The sequence below is a fragment of the Pseudopodoces humilis genome, chromosome 7 (genome assembly GCF_049639895.1).
Source record: "Pseudopodoces humilis isolate 2021_Gansu_Grassland_sample_001 chromosome 7, ASM4963989v1, whole genome shotgun sequence".
Classification (NCBI taxonomy): Eukaryota; Metazoa; Chordata; class Aves; order Passeriformes; family Paridae; genus Pseudopodoces; species Pseudopodoces humilis.
The window spans coordinates 29658529-29675893 of record NC_142206.1 but is presented as its reverse complement, the minus strand read 5'-3'; the positions used below and the strand labels follow the sequence as shown (position 1 = coordinate 29675893).

At 39.8% G+C, this 17365-nt stretch overlaps 1 protein-coding gene across 4 annotated transcripts; it reads right to left on the bottom strand.

The window, feature by feature from the left end:
* Positions 1-430: 430 nt before the first annotated feature.
* On the bottom strand, positions 431-16157 carry LOC102101156 (serine/arginine-rich splicing factor 5-like). 4 transcript variants are annotated; one of them, XM_088057451.1, is made up of 9 exons: positions 16034-16116; positions 14852-15168; positions 13767-13905; positions 10231-10301; positions 9363-9449; positions 7855-7927; positions 3989-4062; positions 2933-3043; positions 431-1904 (listed from the first exon to the last, which is right to left on the bottom strand). In XM_088057451.1, the coding sequence occupies exons 2-9, from the start codon at positions 14857-14859 to the stop codon at positions 1613-1615; spliced, it is 855 nt and encodes a 284-aa protein (XP_087913577.1). In that variant the 5' UTR covers positions 14860-15168; positions 16034-16116; the 3' UTR covers positions 431-1612. The 4 variants fall into 4 exon arrangements, with proteins under 4 accessions (XP_087913577.1, XP_014107480.1, XP_005522617.1 ...); XM_014252005.2 differs by having other exon boundaries at positions 14936-15168; XM_005522560.2 differs by lacking the exon at positions 14852-15168 and having other exon boundaries at positions 16034-16157.
* Between the last annotated feature and the right edge of the window lie 1208 nt (positions 16158-17365).

Below are 17365 nucleotides of genomic sequence, written 5' to 3'. Positions count from 1 at the left end.
GGGTCACCAGTAACTTGGCTTATAAAGGGTGTCAGCCTTGAAGCCTTATATGTACACAAGTTGCATGTGCAATATAAGAATCTCTAGTACAGTATTTCAAAAGTGAATTTGCCTACAGGAAGATTCCAGCACCTGTGGCCATTTGGTTGTTGGTTTCTCTGCTCAACTGTCAAGAGCAGAAGGTATCACACAAACCTGTTGGCAAGGACTTGCAGAAAGAATCCTTTTGCCATTCATTCAAACAGCCACTGCTAGTCATGACAATAAAATCCTATCCTATCCTCCAGTTAATCAGCATCTGGTCACTTACATATCATAGCTGGTTTCTAGCTTACATTTTCTTGCTTCTATACAGGTATACCTACAAATAAATTTCTTCGTGATCATGTCAGAAAGATTGTGTGAAGTGAACAATAACAAAACTGCGAAGTAAGCCAGAAAAAGGTTTGATTTTATTAGGAATGGTACATTTAAATACATGTAAGACTTTGGGATTAATTTACATATTTCTTCCAAAAATGTTTCCCTTCTTTGACAATACAGAAGTTTAAAAAAAAAAATCTAATTCCAAATTTTAAGAACAACAATATTTGCAGTGGAAATTTCTATTAATCAAAACAAATGTGCATTACAGAGATTTTGACTACACTTTTCCTGGGATTATTTTTTTTGCTGCTCTCATTACTAAAATAACCTTCCTTTCCATCAAGACTATTGCTAGTCATACACATGTTATTCAGTATCACACTTTTGGGTATGAAAGCTATGTCACTTTTATAAACATCAAAAACATGGACATGCATATTGACATTTCTGTGCAGTTTTATGAAGTCACCTGTCAAATAAGGCCTATACATACAATACCACATACTAGTGAATTACTGTAAAATTATTATAATGGATTCCCAATAATCCTGACATCTGGATGGTATGTCTCATTTTAAAAGAAAATTCCAGCTTTCATTACTGCTTAACATTGTATTAATTCATTATCCAAGTGAGCAATATTCAACTAACCAATGTGTATTCCTGAAAGTCTTTTGCAAATTAAGCATATTGTCAATGTCATGTAAAGCTGGAACTTAAAACAGCCTGTTAAGCCAAGCAACAGGGAAAAAGGGGAACTCTAAACTAATTTAATCTGGTCCATTCATTCTCGCACAGAAAAGTAGCCACAGAACCTTAAAGGAATTAAATCTATACTTCCTGTTCTCAGACTTAATACCAAGGACAAAAGCTAACATAGTATTTTGGAAGTCAAAGGCCTTGGAGATGGAGGGGAAAGAAGGGGAAAGAGAGGGAGAAAGCAGCGTATTGTCTCATCCCATTACCTCAGCATTATGTGTACATAATATATCTATGATAGAAATGTTCACTAATAGCAGGGAAAAAAATAAAAAAGACTTCCCACTCCAGACTTCACTGAAAGAAGAAAGCTGACAGCCAGCCCCTCCTCACAGAGATGGCCTATTTGATGACAGGCACTTTGGCAATGTAAGAGGAGGTCACCCTTTCATCATGTTAACTCTTCCCCTCCCAGTTCTCATATATAACTTGTCTCAAGTCTTCAAGAAACTTGAATCAAATTAATTAATACATCTCTCAGAGCAGGTTAACTACGGCTATGAGCAGAGCTCGACCTAGAACGAGATTTTCTTTTAGAAGAAGAGGGAGAGGGGGAAGAAGCTATCAAGCTGGAGCGGTGGCTTTTGTGGGAGTAACTCTTTTTAGGAGTACGACTGCGAGAACGAGAGCGGGATCGAGAGCGAGATCGGGATCGAGAGCGAGACCTGGACCTGGACCTGGACCGGGACCTTGACCTGGACCGGCTGTCCGACCTGGAAGATCCTGTAGACCTGGACCTGCTGCGAGATCTTGAGTAACTCCTTGATCGGGATCTGCTTCTAGAGAAACGTAATTAGAAGCTGTAGTCTGATCTCTTACCAAATTTAAAACAATCATGTAAAATTCTTTGCTACTTTGTATACATAGCACATGCATCTGAACATCTGAAAGTGCTATTCACAGCATTCAGTCATTTCACAGTGCTGCTAGACTTTTGCTATGCTCCATCATGACAGTATCTTCTTAGGTCAAGGCTGCCAGGAACTGCTGGCCTTGCCATTCTCTGCTAGCATAGTAAAATATAAACTGCCTAACAAAAGATGTCTCTCCCCAGCTCCTGCCAGGAAGAGAGAAACTGATTTTTAGGCAGGGGAGTCTCTAGCAAAGAGGAACTCTTTGTCTGCATACACCCTGCCTTGAAATAGCATTTAATTTATCAAGAAAAACACAGAAATGAAACTTTATACCCGTGGTGTTTATCCTCTCTAAAAATGCCATGCAAATTATTAAGAGTTTCTTTCAAGAGGCTAAGAAAGTCTCTAAAGGTGTGGATCATTAGCACAGTTTAAGACCTTAAGAGTTTTAACACCTTCACTAGTAATGCATCCCTTTTTTCATGGAAAGAAACGGATTTATTTTTAAGAGAGACAATGAAAGAGCTGCAGCCAACATGTTTTTTTTAATGAACAGCAGAACTGCTTAGGAATAATGGAAGCAAGCTAACTGATTTTCTTTTATTCTCATGAACAAGTTGGCTTTCACAACTATTAGAGAAATATTTCGCAAGACTGTGAAACAGCCTTCCTTTAAATTAAACGTTTTTCATACCAAAAGTCATGTTTTTGTAAAGTTCTTTCTTTATAGTACCACATTTTGTCTTTTAAAAAAATCTTTACTCTCATTCAAAGATGTTCTATTTACCCTGTTTAAGCAAGTTATTTCTTATCTTAATCTGTTTACATTGCTAAAAAGTTGTTCTGTGCAGTGACATTTAGCTTGGGGCCAAAAAACTAGATAATCAAACTTTGGCATCAGTACTACCCAAATCCCTACTCTCAGCGGAATTTTATCATGTCAGGTGACATACCTATGCCTTCTGTGGTCTTCAGTCAGTTTAATTCTGCGTCCATTCAGCTCAGTGCCATCCAGTTTTTCCAGTGCACTCTTCATGTCACTGTAAGATGCGAACTCCACAACCCTGTGTACACCATGATGAAATAAAGGAAACATTTCAGAGAAGCAAAAAAAGTAAGGAAATCAAGTCTTTTTAATCCACTGAGTCACAGCTTTCTGTTTTATCTTCTCAAAGCTAGTTTCTAACATGGTTAACAGGAAAATATGACACCAACAGTCCAAGCCATCCATACCTCTCACATCTTCTTAAACAATACCAGAACTGCCATCTGCAAGGAGATGGAGAAAATGCAGGAATCTACACAAACGTACATCAGCTGAGGAAACATCTTTCAGTCCTCCACTAAACCGCATTCTAAAGCTGTCCATGAAACAAAGTAAGTTTGTACACTCTTCTGCCCTATTTAAGAATTTTAACAATGAATAGAAAAATCCAGTCTTTGGGTTTTTTTTTAATTGGAACTCAAAACTGGTGTAAGTTGCATTGGTTTACAGCAGCCCTAGAGCCGTTTTGCCAGCACACTTTATTCATGCTTTCTTCTCTCCTGCTTTGTTGTGCAGGACCTTCGTAGTCTGCAGAACTGGGAAGGGAGTGGGCAGGTAGGTATTCCCCACGAAAGTTGGTTATGTTCATTTCTCATGACTTTGACCGCTGAACCAGTGTAAAGCAGCCACAGACAGGTGTTTTAGCCTCAGGACTCAGATCATAAATGATTACATAAAAGTAAGACAGCAGGACTTAACATATGAAAGGAATTCTCCCTTCCTTTTCTGCTTTTACACATTGTTGTCATGATAGAGAATAGAGACTGAGTTCAATACTGAACTCCTATTTATGGACAGTTTGTGCTTTGAATTGTTTTAGTTTCTCCAGTTCTCTTTAACTGGAGAAATTTCAACAACTAAGCCACACCACAGATTTATATTTCATTTCTTCTGTATTACAAGAAAAATCACACCCTTAATAGTTTCAGCTATCATATCACACAAAAACACAAAATGAACTTACCCTTCATTCCTGTTGTTTCTGTGTGCATCCACATAGGTGACTTCCCCTGCCTTTCTCATGACATCTTTCAAGTCCTACAGCAAAAGTTAGTATTTCAGTTTGAACAGGACACCAATCAGTCAGGTAGAAGAATACTCCCCTAAAACTTTCTCTGCTAAAACTGCTTAATGCTTTTTAATTTCTGTATATAAAAATATACGTATAATTTAGAAAAAAGTTTCTGAAACAGCTTATGTAATAGCAGCTGCATATAGAAGGGATCAGTCATTTTACAGCTACAGTGAATAAAACACTGCTCTCAAGATAATCCTACATCCCAAAACCAGCTGTTATGAAAACACAATGCAATACATAAAATACCAATATGTCTCCTGAAATCAGAACTATTGAAGATGAGAAGTGCAGTAGTATTAAATGCAGATTTTCATAACTAATGCCCCGGGTTAAATGACATTCCAATAAATGTAGACAAATTCAACCTTTATGCTCACCTCCCCCAGCTTCAAAGCAAAATTAAAAGCAAAAAGGTGTAATTACAATGTAATAAAAAATTTTACAAAGGAATTTTTTTTCTCAAGCTTCATCTGAGTCTCTGTCACGCTACAGTGTCACATCAATAAGACATCCTTGTCTAAAACTTAACAGAGGATAAACATGGACAAGTAAAATTACTTGCTTAGCAATAGGAGAAAGCACAAACAAATAGTGCAAAAGGTCACTAAAAAGCTAAACATTTGTCTAAGTTAAGGCAGCACTTTTACCCAACAGTATCTGGTATTTTATAATCCCAGACTACTTACCGCATCACACCACAAGTGGCAGGTGATATAAGAAGGTACCTTAAGCAAAGAGTTGCTTGTCCAATACCTAGCTGGCCAAGAGGAACTCTCTTACATGAGAAAGGCAGTGATGGCTCATAGCAATATGCTTCACGGAGGTACCAGAGGCCCTGAAAGCACTGGACATAGTCTCCAGTCTCCAGAAGTGGCTAAAGAACCCGAGGATGATCTGTGCTAGCCAATCGAGATCAAACCCAGGCAAACCAAGATCTAGACTGCCAAAAAACAGGAGTGTCATAGGAACCAAAAGGAAAATTCAGAACAGGCCAAACCCTAGAATTTCAGCCACTAGAAAACCCCCAAATCTTTGGTTCTTTTTCCTCCACACAAGAAAAATGAAGGTTAACCAAATCAAGGTTGTTAGAAGAGGTTCAAAATGCACTTGGTTAGAAATACACTTAAGGAACAAAAGACTACAAAACAAAAAGCCAAGAAAAAACTTTAGAACATTTGCCACAGAATATAAAAAAGCTTAGTTTCATCTAGTATTTTAATTCAGTAGTTTTATGTTAAAGACTGGCATATGCAAAGTAGCAGATATTTTCCTTGTTTCACAGGTCTTAATATAAAGAAACCCTAATAGCAAATGAAAATTGGTCCACATTAGTACCATTAAAAACAATACTTTAAATTACGTCAATTTAGAGATGATGGACAAAATTTTGGCTCTGATCAAGTCAATGAGAATTTAACCAGACCAGGACTGGTAAGACAAAAGGAAGTTAGAAAATGTTAATCTACATAATTATTGCCCAAATCAGTAACTTTAGGCTTTAGGATTGAGTCTCCTACAGTTTTGCCATACTATATGCTAAATCCTAAGAAACATTAACATGAAATATCGTTTGTAATCGCAATGTCAACATGATTAAGATGCCAACATTATTGCTTAAAAGAGAGGAAGTGTGCATGTGTTATAAAAGCTCGATATTCCGTTATTAGGGGAATATTTTAAAGTTACCTGGTATTACCTAACCAGTGGAACAATCAAATTTTACCCTAAGTTTACTGTTCTGGGTCACCTTAAATAGCACAAGAAAACCCTGCTGTCTTTAGCAGCAAAGAGAAACAAGGTGCAGGACAACCATAAAAAGGAAGAACATGTATTAAACAATACATCTTAATGTAACACAGACCTACTTTTCTCAACTGCTTGAAAATTTGACAATGAAAAACTGGTAAAGGTGGTTGGAAAGCTCTGAACATGCAGAAATATATGTTTGCTAAAAAAAAAAAGGAGAATTCTAACGGTTTGCCTACTACTTAGAGATGGGATTATCTATTAACAATATAGTCAACAATCTGAGGAAACTGATCCGAATACAAATTTTTCTGGCTTTTTCTATGTTTAAATATCCCAACACAAACTCTTTTAAGGGAGATAGATGTTCTCAATGTATGGTAATCTGGTCACACCAAAGATTAAATTCTGTGCATAAGTTTAAAAGCAGGTTCCATGAGTGTGCTTCCTAGTAGGGATTAGAAGCGAAGAATAATGGCACTACTGTTAATAGATTAGCCATTTTAATGTGTTTTAAGTAGCACAGTTAGAAGTTAAAACATTACAGTCAGTACCAAAGCAGTACAACTTCAAAAGGAAATGCAGCTTGCATATGGTTGTTACCTTCAAATGATGTCTACTTAGGCAGGTATCGAAAAGTCTCTTATGCTAACTTATCATATACTTAAGAGACATTAAAACATTTAATTAGAATACTAGAAGATTCACCAGTATGAAATCTGAATTGGGTGGGCTTCAGATTAAATATAAGTACACATAAAGCCATTATAAATATTCACAAGTAAAAGAAACTTACAAAAATGTTAATTTTTTTTTCAAGTTATGCATTTAACACTAAACAGCATTAAACGATGTATTTTCCTTAACACTCCATTACAGCTTACTTCTCTGGTCCCTACTGTCGTTTCCAAGTGACAATCTCTTCATATATGTAACTGTGTAGCATACCCAGAAGATATTTAGATTAAATCCACTTGATCATCACATCAACTCAGCTGGTTTTTTTTAGTTATTCAACAATCAACAAAACTGTACTGTTACAAACCCTTTGAACCTGTCATGCAGAAGATAAACAAACTGAGTTCAACCGTTTATCTGCATGGATTGCACCCAACTCTTATGAAACACAACAGCAGAGCTCCAGGCAAGCCAAGAAGCCTCCTTGTGGGGAAGTAGCTGAGGCTTTGAACATTGAACATGTTCTACTGCATCTTCCAGGACATTGATAAGTCTCTTTATTTGAAGAATATAACGGTTAACGAACAAGACTAAACTCCACTATTCACTCACCTTTTGTAAATAGTATCTGTTGCTATGTCCTTAAAAAGTGAACTTTCTATACACTGTATACTACGCAGAACACAACTAAAAGAATTGATTATATGGCTATTTTGTTAAAAGCCAGCTAAGTATTAGCAAAAAATTAGCAAGAGGTGAAAAAACAACAACAAAAAAGAAAGGTGGTAAGAAAACTTCCAATGACAAGTACTGAAAGTTTGGGTTTTTGAAAAAAGTATCTACAATAAGAATACTCAACACACTAGCTCTCTTAAAATTCCCTCTATTAATGATGCATTATCAGAATTCTTAATAATTAACTGGGTCACAAAAATACTTTGCAAAACATAAGAACAGACTATAAATTTCAATCAAAACAAAGGCATGCACTTCCACGTATAACAATACAAAAGAATGACATTGTTGAATGAATGCAACGTTTCAATATTTTAGAAACAATCTAGAATCTTCGAAAAGTTTTATCAGTTGGCAAACAGAAGAATAAATCAGTGCCCAACTACAATATCTAGTTACAGAACTATCTGCACAGCTTTGAAACAAAAGACTTCTGTAAGTGCTTGAATGCTAATTTTTAGCAATCCTTGAAGCTTTTCTTATTTTTTGTTCACATTAAATATTTATGATGGCTTTATTAAGAAATTAGGCTGAAAGCAGTCTACTTACGGAATAGTAAAATAAGGTGTAAGAAAGAGAAGATGCTAACTCACCTGCCAGCTGATACGGGATGAAAGGTTTTCAACAATGATCCTGTGTTCAGTACGAACAGGAGGCCCATACCGGCTAGAGGAATTCAAAGGAAAGAAAAGGAAAAAAGTTCTCCAGCATAAGGAATTTAAAACTTAAGAAATCTGACATTTTCTACAGTTTGCTGAAAGATTTAAGTAATTTCCTTATTGCTGGACTGCAGACTTGCTTCTTCTTTCAAGAGTATATTTAAGAGTCCACTAGAAAACTGACCCAATTTTTTTCAGAACATCCAGATCTTTCAAGTATTTAAACAAGAGGACCCAGAGTCACAAAACTAGCAGGATTAGTCTCATTTTTCCATTATTGCAAACCAGTCTCTTCCTGCCTAGCACTGGCAGTCTGACATCATGAACATGACTATGTCAGATGCCCATGACCTTCAATCAAGCAAACTTGCTACTTTGAAAGTCCACTTTTAGCCTGGACCTTGGACCAATTGTATCACATCGAGGTTACTTCCACTAAAGTGAAAAAAACCTAATTAGAATGCTTGCATATGCTAATTAGATGTTCCAGACATTAGCTGGTAACTGGCAGCAATTCTGCCTCTGTAACAAAAGTGAAGGTTTATGTCCCTTGTATCTTGGTCTTTCTTCCAAACTCTACTCTTCATAGGCCACAGCTATCAATGTTTCTACGGAGTAAATTCCACACATTTTCCTTCACGCAAGTAGATATAAAGTACAAAGACATAACGTGTAGCTGTCTGGCAGAATATACGCAGATCTGCAGAACTTTGACTGCAAGCTGGCACAAGGTTCACCAGTGTCTCTAATCACTGAATGTGAACAACTTTGCAAATACTGCGTGTCCTCTAGAGGTATTCTAGGTATGAGCTGTGTCCTGGTTTTCACATTCCATTGCTGGAGAGACTCTCCTGCTTGGTCAGCAAACTTAGTTGAACTGGTATTTACTAACACGTGCAGAAGTGTTCATCTTGTGCCCTAGCACTGCTCCTTTCCTAGGCTGTGCTGAAATAAGCATTTTGATAACCATACAACTGGAAACATGAAAACTTGGTTAGACAGTAAATACCTTGAATTATTGCTCTACAATAATTCTACTTATCATGTAATCTCAGTTTGGTGACAAAAGCCACAATAAAGCAAGCGATTCTCCATTTTTCTTGATTTAGTGTTAAAATCAGCCAATCCAACTGCAGCAATACTCCTTCACGTCACTTACATGCCAGTAGGAAGCAAGACCAGTGTAGTGCCCTACAGCATGGCAAAGGCACATTTCATAATAGGTTTGTAAACCTCTCCAAGACACTCAAACTGTTTTAGAATCCCCACTCCCCTCAGCCTGAGAAGGCAAATAACAGCAATGAACCTGCAAGGTTTGAGAACAATAAAACTTCTTTTGTGACACTATACAAGGAAACAGAGCTGGATCCCTAAATCATAAAAAGAAAACTCCAGTTCTTTCATTACTGGAAGAGGAAAAGGACAGAGCCCAGACCACCTACCTAGATCCACTCTGCGACTGGTAGTAACTGAACCGTTGTGAGAATCTTCCCCTTCCTCTTCGGGCTCGAGCATGTTCAATTGTGACCCTTATGTCAGGAACAAAACAAAACAAGCACATAAAAAATTAAAACAACAAACTTAAAGTATTTGACATTGACTTAAATCTCTCACAATGGGAAGCAAATGTGCACAAACAAGAATTATCTCGCCCTTGCAAGCAATGATTTATAACACAACCACTGGCATTTCTTAAAGAGTCAGACCAGTGTTTTTTCTCATTTGCTGCCATTGGATTTTCATGAAAATTGTCACAAGTCTGTAATTCAGACTGAAACACTTGAATTTCCTCAACCCAAGCGCAGGAGTAATCACAGAGAGAAAAGAATACTAAAATAACTCTTATTGCTATAATAATAAAATCAACCCAATGACCCAAAATACAGCTTCCATAATCACAATAGAAATTACTGCAACATACAATGACTACAGTCCACATTGCTGCAAATTGAAGGGCAACAATTCAAATGATAACAGGCTATCATCAGCTTATTTTCTGGTCAAGAGACAGATAAATACTAACTAAGTTCAATTCACTCTTACTAATATTCCTAATGACAAGACCCTGAGTTACCTTTGAAAGAGAACTAAGTGCAAGTTGAGAAAATGGTCAGCTCTGCTTCAAACCCCTCCTCCTCCAGTCCCAAACTAATCTCTGCCTTAAACAAGACTGGATCCCAATGAATGCCTTTAAGGTTATGGAAGGTATATCCCACCACAGGAAATGCTGTCAGAGCATAAGATAATGCACTGCATTTTGATGCAAAGCACTTTTTCTATTCTTAAGGGAAATTATGGTATCACACTTACCTTTCATCACACAGCTCTTTACCATTTAGTTCATAAATTGCATCATCAGCATCCCTGTGGTCTTCAAATTCCTAAAAAGAAGATACGAATAAAAACATATTTTCCCTCACAGTATATGCAAACACTAATAAACATGCTTTCTTTATGAATTTTATGTTTCTACAGCAAGTATCACCAAGAACTTTGGCAAGAATAAGGAAGCTAATTCCGAGTACATTTATGACTGAAAAGCCAAGATGATCCTATTCATGGTAATTTCTTCTCCCTTCATCCCACTTTTTCTCCTTTTGCCTCCCAAATTGTTTCAGTATAACTATTAGCAACACCTATATTAAATAAATTAATTAAATTACCTGGTTTGCCACAGAAACATCTAAAATACTTTTGGGGAGAGGTGGGGGAAATTACTTCAAGGCATACAATTTAAAACACAGCTCCACATACTGGAATATTTGTTCACATTAAATATTTACGATGAACAGCTCCACATCCATGGAATATAACAGCATGAGCTGATCAAATACAGTGTGCTCCCAAAACTCTCCTTAAATTCTTACTGAACCAGCAAAGAAAGAGTAAACCAGAACAAAAAGCCCTCCTAATTTTTTTCTGAGTGAATTCAGTTCACTAGCTGGACAAAAAGGTGCCAGTGTAAGAAGAGTATGAAACATAAGCCCTTCTTCAGCACTGGCCACCTGCGGGTCCAGATCAGCTATAACAAGCATAATTCCATTTACAGTTGCGATGGAATCTGTCACTTTGCTTTTGGCAGAAATGCTGCTTTAGTCAGCCCAAGTAGCCTCTGCCCACTATCCAGCCCACTGGTTCTTGGCAAAGCTGCTTGTGCAGCTCGGCAGGAAACTAGGTCAAGAAACCTACCCAGATGAAAAACAGCACACTTTGTGCAGGAGGTGGGGTGAAAAAGTGTTATTTTTCAACCAGATCAGCTTCCCAGGTAGGTTCATTATGTGTGGCTGGACAACTGCAGCAACACCATGACAGGCAAGGGGACAAAGGAAAGAAATAAAGCAGAGAGAACAAGCAGCTGGGTAGGGATGCTGGCAGCAACACTGCAGATGGAGAGAAAAAATTGCAGCTTGCAAGGAATTAACAACGGAGAAGAAGCTTCTCAAGCTGAAGAAAGTGTTTGCATAACTATAAACTGCTTTTTAGAAGCAATACTCACTTAAGCAATCTTCCCCTTCTACACTGAAATTTGTTTCACTGCAAGCGAAACATCACATATCCTTTCATGATGATGCAAAGATTATCTTAACACACTTAATTTAGGTCCAGAATTTAAAAGCATCAATAGTTGGCAACTACTAGTGCAATTACGTCAGCTACTTTCTAACAAACAGAACATCTGCAAGTCTATCTAGCTTTATGGTCTGAAGTTTGAAAACACTATGCCCTGAAATCTAGAAAATTGAAGTAAATATAATTAGTTTTGAAGATTAAGCAATTATTTCAATCAAGCACAACAAAACACACTTTTAACACTACAACAATATTAATTTGGTTTTGTAATATGTTTTATAAATACAGGTCTTAAATAACAGAAACAGCACACGGCCAGTGAAGTGCCATGAAGGATTATGCCACTCTATGTGTCTATAAATTATATGGATGACAGGGTGAAGAGCAGCCTCACCAATTTTGTGTCTGACACCAAAGTGGGAGGAGAATAAGATATACCAGAATGAAAAACCATGCCACATAAAGACCCTGACAGGCTGAAAGATTAAGCAAACAAGAACCACAAGTCTTAACGAAAGATAAAACAAAGTGCTGCATGTGGCATAAGACATTCCTAACCAGCAGAATGTGCCAGGGGCTGAGTGGCTGGAGTGTAGCTCTGCTGAAAAGGACATGGAAATCCTCGTGGAGAGTCAGCTAAGCATGAGTCAGCAGCGTGGCCTTGCCGCAATGAACACAAATCGCATCCTGGGCTACATCGGTAGGAGCACTATCAGCAGACCAAGGGGTGCTATTATTCCACCCTACTTGGTGTTCATTAGGCTACACTTGGAACACTGTGTCTAGCTTTGGTCCCTTCAGCTCATAAAAGACATTGAAAACTTGGACTGAGACTAGCAGAGGGCCACCAAAACTCATCACAAGGTTTGATAACAAAGAAACATTAAGAAAGCTGTGTTTGGTCAGCAGGAAGAAAAGGCAGCTCCAAGGGAAGGCAGTCGGAGTCTTCCAAGATCTAGAGCACAGTTACACAAACAATGGAAGTGATTTCTGATATGAGTGCACAATGATGGGATGACAAGTATGGGAGCTAAAGCTGTTCAGCTGCAAAGAAAAAAAAATTATCCTGAGAACAATTAAATTTTTTAGATAAATTTATGAGACAATTATTCACGCTTAGTGATCTTTGAAAATAAAATGGTTCCACCTAGGAACTAGAGAGGAGGGAGGATTGACTGACTTGCTTACAAGAGTTGAACAGAAGTTGTTCCTGAATGAGTCAACAGCCCTGCCCAGGAAGAGAAGAGGAACACTCAAGGAAAGGCGACTCAGAAATAGCAGCAATTGGAAAGAGCACTCCAAATGAACTCAGGCTAGTGTCTAGATTTTAGACTGTTTAGAGATGGGTATTTATCTACTGGTAGTCAACAAGAAGCAGCTCATAATGCAGGGGAACCAGGAGCCACCACGTGTAGGAGTTAAGGAGCAATATTCACATGAAACTAAAATAGGCAAAGCCTCTCCTTTTGTTCTTTCCCAATAACTTCACTCAAGGGATTGATCCTGGCAGAAAGAGTGACATGTAAGCCCTGCCATGGTGTGAAGGCAGTATCAGCCTTTCAAGTCTGAACTGAGCGCTGTACAACAGCTAATTCTCAGTTCTCCTGAGATCATAGTTAAAACACAGGCTGATCCCGACTCAATCTGTGAACCTGTAAAGCTGCAAAATTTGAACATTTAGGAACACAGAGCTCAAGAAAGCAGTGGTAGGTAACAGAGATACAATGAACTATTTCATTTAATAGTCTGCCAGACATATATGCCCTATGAATGTGTTGAACTTTTGCTGCACAAGATTTCAAAGCTGTGCTGCTTGAATCCATCTGCCAGTATCTATTATACCTGTTGTCTTAGCCAACTACTCTGCTTTTATGTCAGGCCATTATTTAAGACATATGATCAAGGAGACTACAAGGTGTGTGTGAGAGGAGCTTAAGTGATTCTGTATAAAATTTTCTTGCTGGTCAAGAGTGCAATATTTTGTACTGCTGTAACAGGGTATTTATACAGTCTTCAGAAATGAGGGGTACATTTAAAATCCATGGAAGACTATGATCAAACAATGTGTTTAATGTAGCTGGAATATAACCAAGATTTTGAGCAAAACCTAGCCTCAACTGTAATCCAAAATTATGAAAAGCATTCTGAAATGTGTATTATTATTTTCCATTTCCCACTGCAGCTCCTATTATCTTAAACATCTTCCTTCCCTTGACGTCATCCTAGCAAGGTTAGTACCTGCAAGCAAAACCAAGCAAAACAAATCTGTTACTTACCACAAACCCAAATCCATTTTTTAGATGGATTTCTCGTATGCGACCATATCCTTTGAAGAATTTCTCTACATCCCGTTCACGAGCACGTGAGCTCAAGTGTCCAACAAAGACACGGCAGCCACTCATCTTAAGGTTGATGCTAAAAAAGAAAACAGCACCGTTTATCAGATTAACAAACTTAAAATAGGGTGATTAAGATGACTTTTACATCTCAGAAATCTTGATTAAGTAGGATTTGATTTTAGTGGGTCCAAGTAGACACATTAAAAGCATGATTCTCTACAGCCAGAAAAGTGATAAAATCTTATATTGCTGACTTCTAGCAGAACCTACAAAGAACTTCCAGTTTTGTACTTTTAAATCGTAAAACTTAAAATCCCAAATCTGTAACTTCAAAGATTTTACTGGGTTAGCAGCTGCTGGAAAAAAAAACCAAAAAAACACAATTCATATGCTAACCATTAAAATAACAACAACATAAAACATTCTTAGAACTTTTGCTTTCACCTAGAAAAACCTCTGCAATAAAATTTTATTATCACACAAAAGATCAATTTTAGTCATAAAATTATTTCAATTTCCACTAACCATAAATATAACTTATTTTAACAGTCTATCTGGTTTTGAAGAATAATTTTGGATTATGAAATTTCAACAATGCAAAAATAAAAAAGGTTATTTGGGGCATTCAAATTTTTAAAGCTATCCACTGACCCAGGATATATAATTTGAGATATTCTGTGTAAACTCCATCTTTTACCTTAAGGTGTCACTTTTTCAATTTATGTAGTCTAAAAATTTTTAAGATCTTGTAACTGAAAAATATTAATTATCTGGCTCACTCAATGAGCTTGCTGTCATAATAAAAAAACCAAAAAATTCGAGCCCAAAGGAACGGAAATAAGATGTGATCTTGCACTACAATATTGGGCTCTAAAGCAGACAGAATAAACAGACGTGTCACGTTAGCTGTGAAAATAATTCCAGTCAGCTTGGATACAGTATTTTGGATTAATGTTATTTAACTTCTCTGTTAACTTACACCCATTAGGTTTCTACTGAATACCTTCTTTACTCAGACTTACCATGCCATCAGAGAAGTGCCAGTTTTGGAAGTCTGGGTACCGGCCTTTTTATAGGCCGAGAGGTTAAACTGCGACAGCACTTACTTGGATTGGCCTCAGCCATCCCCGAACCTCGGAAGAGCCTACGCTGCCCTTTGTAGCCATTCTCTCCTTTGTGCTCACACGTGCATTTTGATGCCCACACGGAAATCCAGTTCAGGGGGCTGGTTTAGCTCCCTCGCAGAGTGCCCAGTCTTCCAACACACGGTTTCCCTGGCGCACCCTTACCACACAAACACCGACCAGGCCAGCAGTGGGTATTAAGGGAAAGGCAGGCCCTTGTAGAGGAAGGACAGCCTTACGTAACTGTACGCTTTAAAACACGGCAAAAAACAGCCACTTTGGCAACAGCGCTCATTTTGGGAACAACAGAGATTTGAAAGCTTAAAATGACTGCGTAACTGCTGCTCGATATTTTTAGTTCTAGGAAAATAAAGTGGGGAGAAGAATCACAAAAGGAAATTAACACGGTCGGTGGAACTAACCACCACTAAACTGCCAAATACACTGCAAAAGACGTACGAACAACCCATCCGCGCACTATTTACTCATAATAAGGGAGCACAATGGATGCAAGATCTGTATTGACAACGACGAGGCGCGGAGCTTCACACGTTGCTCCTAACACAATGAAATCGAATTCGACCGCTGACGACTCAGTAGATGCGAAAAAGCCCTCCGGAAGCACGGACCCGCAGCAAGCGGCCATCTGCTCCTCCCTTCTTTCGAGAAGCCGAGAGAATCCGGGGCTGCGCCAGGCCTGCGGCCTGCCCAAGGCAGCCGGGCCCTCTTCACGGGCCCGCCGCCATCGCGGCGCCGGCCCACGCAGCGGCGCCGGCCCCTTCGGCTCCCCGAAGCTTTGCGCTCGCCTCCAATCCGCGACGGCTCCTCCCGGCCATCCTGCCGGCATCAACCCTCCCCGCTCGGGGCAGCGATGGATCGCGGCCCCTCCCCTCCTCCCCCCGGCCGCGGCCGCGCCGAGCGCCCGGGCCTGCGGCGCCGCGCGGCGCCAGCGCGGCCTCCGCCCGCGGCTCCCCGGCATCGGCCCATTCCCACCTCGCCGAAGGGTACCGCCGCCAAAACCCCACCGGTGGCTCCCCGCGCCCGTCTCGGTCCCCCCGCGGTGAAGGGGCGGTCACGCACCGTCGCGGAGCGGCGAGTCCTGCGGGCCGTGAGGGAACCGCTCTGCGGCCGCGGCGACAATGGCTGCCGGCTGCTCCACCGACCGACCGCCGCGCGACCGCCGCGCCTGCGCGCAACCGCCCGCGCAGCCCCGCCCCCAGCGCGCCGCACGGCACGACGGGACTTGTAGGCGCGGGGAGCAATGGCGGCGGCCTGAGGGAGCGTCACAGGGACACCTCCCGCCAGACCGGGGGGCTCAGAGAGCCGTCCAACCTGGCCTCGAACACTGCCAGGGTGCGGCATCCACAGCTTCCCTGGGCAGCCTGGTCGCTCTGAACCGCCTGTGACTTTTTGAGTGAGACATGGCAAAAAAGATGGGTAACAGTTCTTAAATTGGAGGAGTAAAGTCACACGTCCAGAGAATTCATCTGAAGCGTTGCGCTCGGCAGCTCAGTTCTGCCAACAGAAGTGTGCTGAGGCCAGCCCCTTATTACCATCTTCTCTTCGGAGCACAGAATTACACCGCTTTGGATAACACCGCAATATTGTTAAGCGCTGACACCAGGGGGAAACCTTGGCTGGGGAAAAGCGTCTAGAGAAGATCCAGGCCTGTATGGTAGAAAGCAGTTTTTCCGTGAATAAACAGCACACTTCTTTCCTGCTTTATCGGTGTCAGATATACTCACTTTATGGATACTTTACAGTATAATGACCAAGATAGAAATTATCTGTTTTGTCACTGTAGCATACCTTGTTAAGTCTTCACTGTCCCAAGGCTTAAAATAAAACTACAGTTTGGTTTCCCTCTTTTTCCCCCTTGTCTGACAGCATCATGTCTGGATTTCCTGTTTTAACTTGGAGTAAATATCTAAATTGCATTTATGATATTGTATGTTAGATTCAGGCATCATTCAAATTTGTTGCCCTCTCTAGGAGGGAGATAACCTATGCATTAAATATCCATATAATAAACAGAATCTTTCAGGTTGGAAGCGATCCTTTGAGATCATCTGGTCTAGTTCCCCAAGGTTGCCCAGGACCATATCCAGCCACCTTTTTTAGTATATCTCCAGATGAAGGCTCCACAACCTCTCTGGACAACCTAGTGTCTGACCATCCTTACAGTAGAAAGAAAAAGTATTTCCTTGTGTTCACATGAAGTGTCATGGGTTTCAGTTGTCAGTGGATGCTACTTAGAAGAGTCTGGCACCCTCCTCTTATTCCCTTCCATTCAGGTATTGATACACATTCAGCCTTCTCCAGGCTGAACAATCCCAGCTCTCTTGGCCTCTCCTTACATGAGGGTGCCCCGCTCTCACAGTCATCTTTGTGGTGATGTGCTGGATTTGCTTC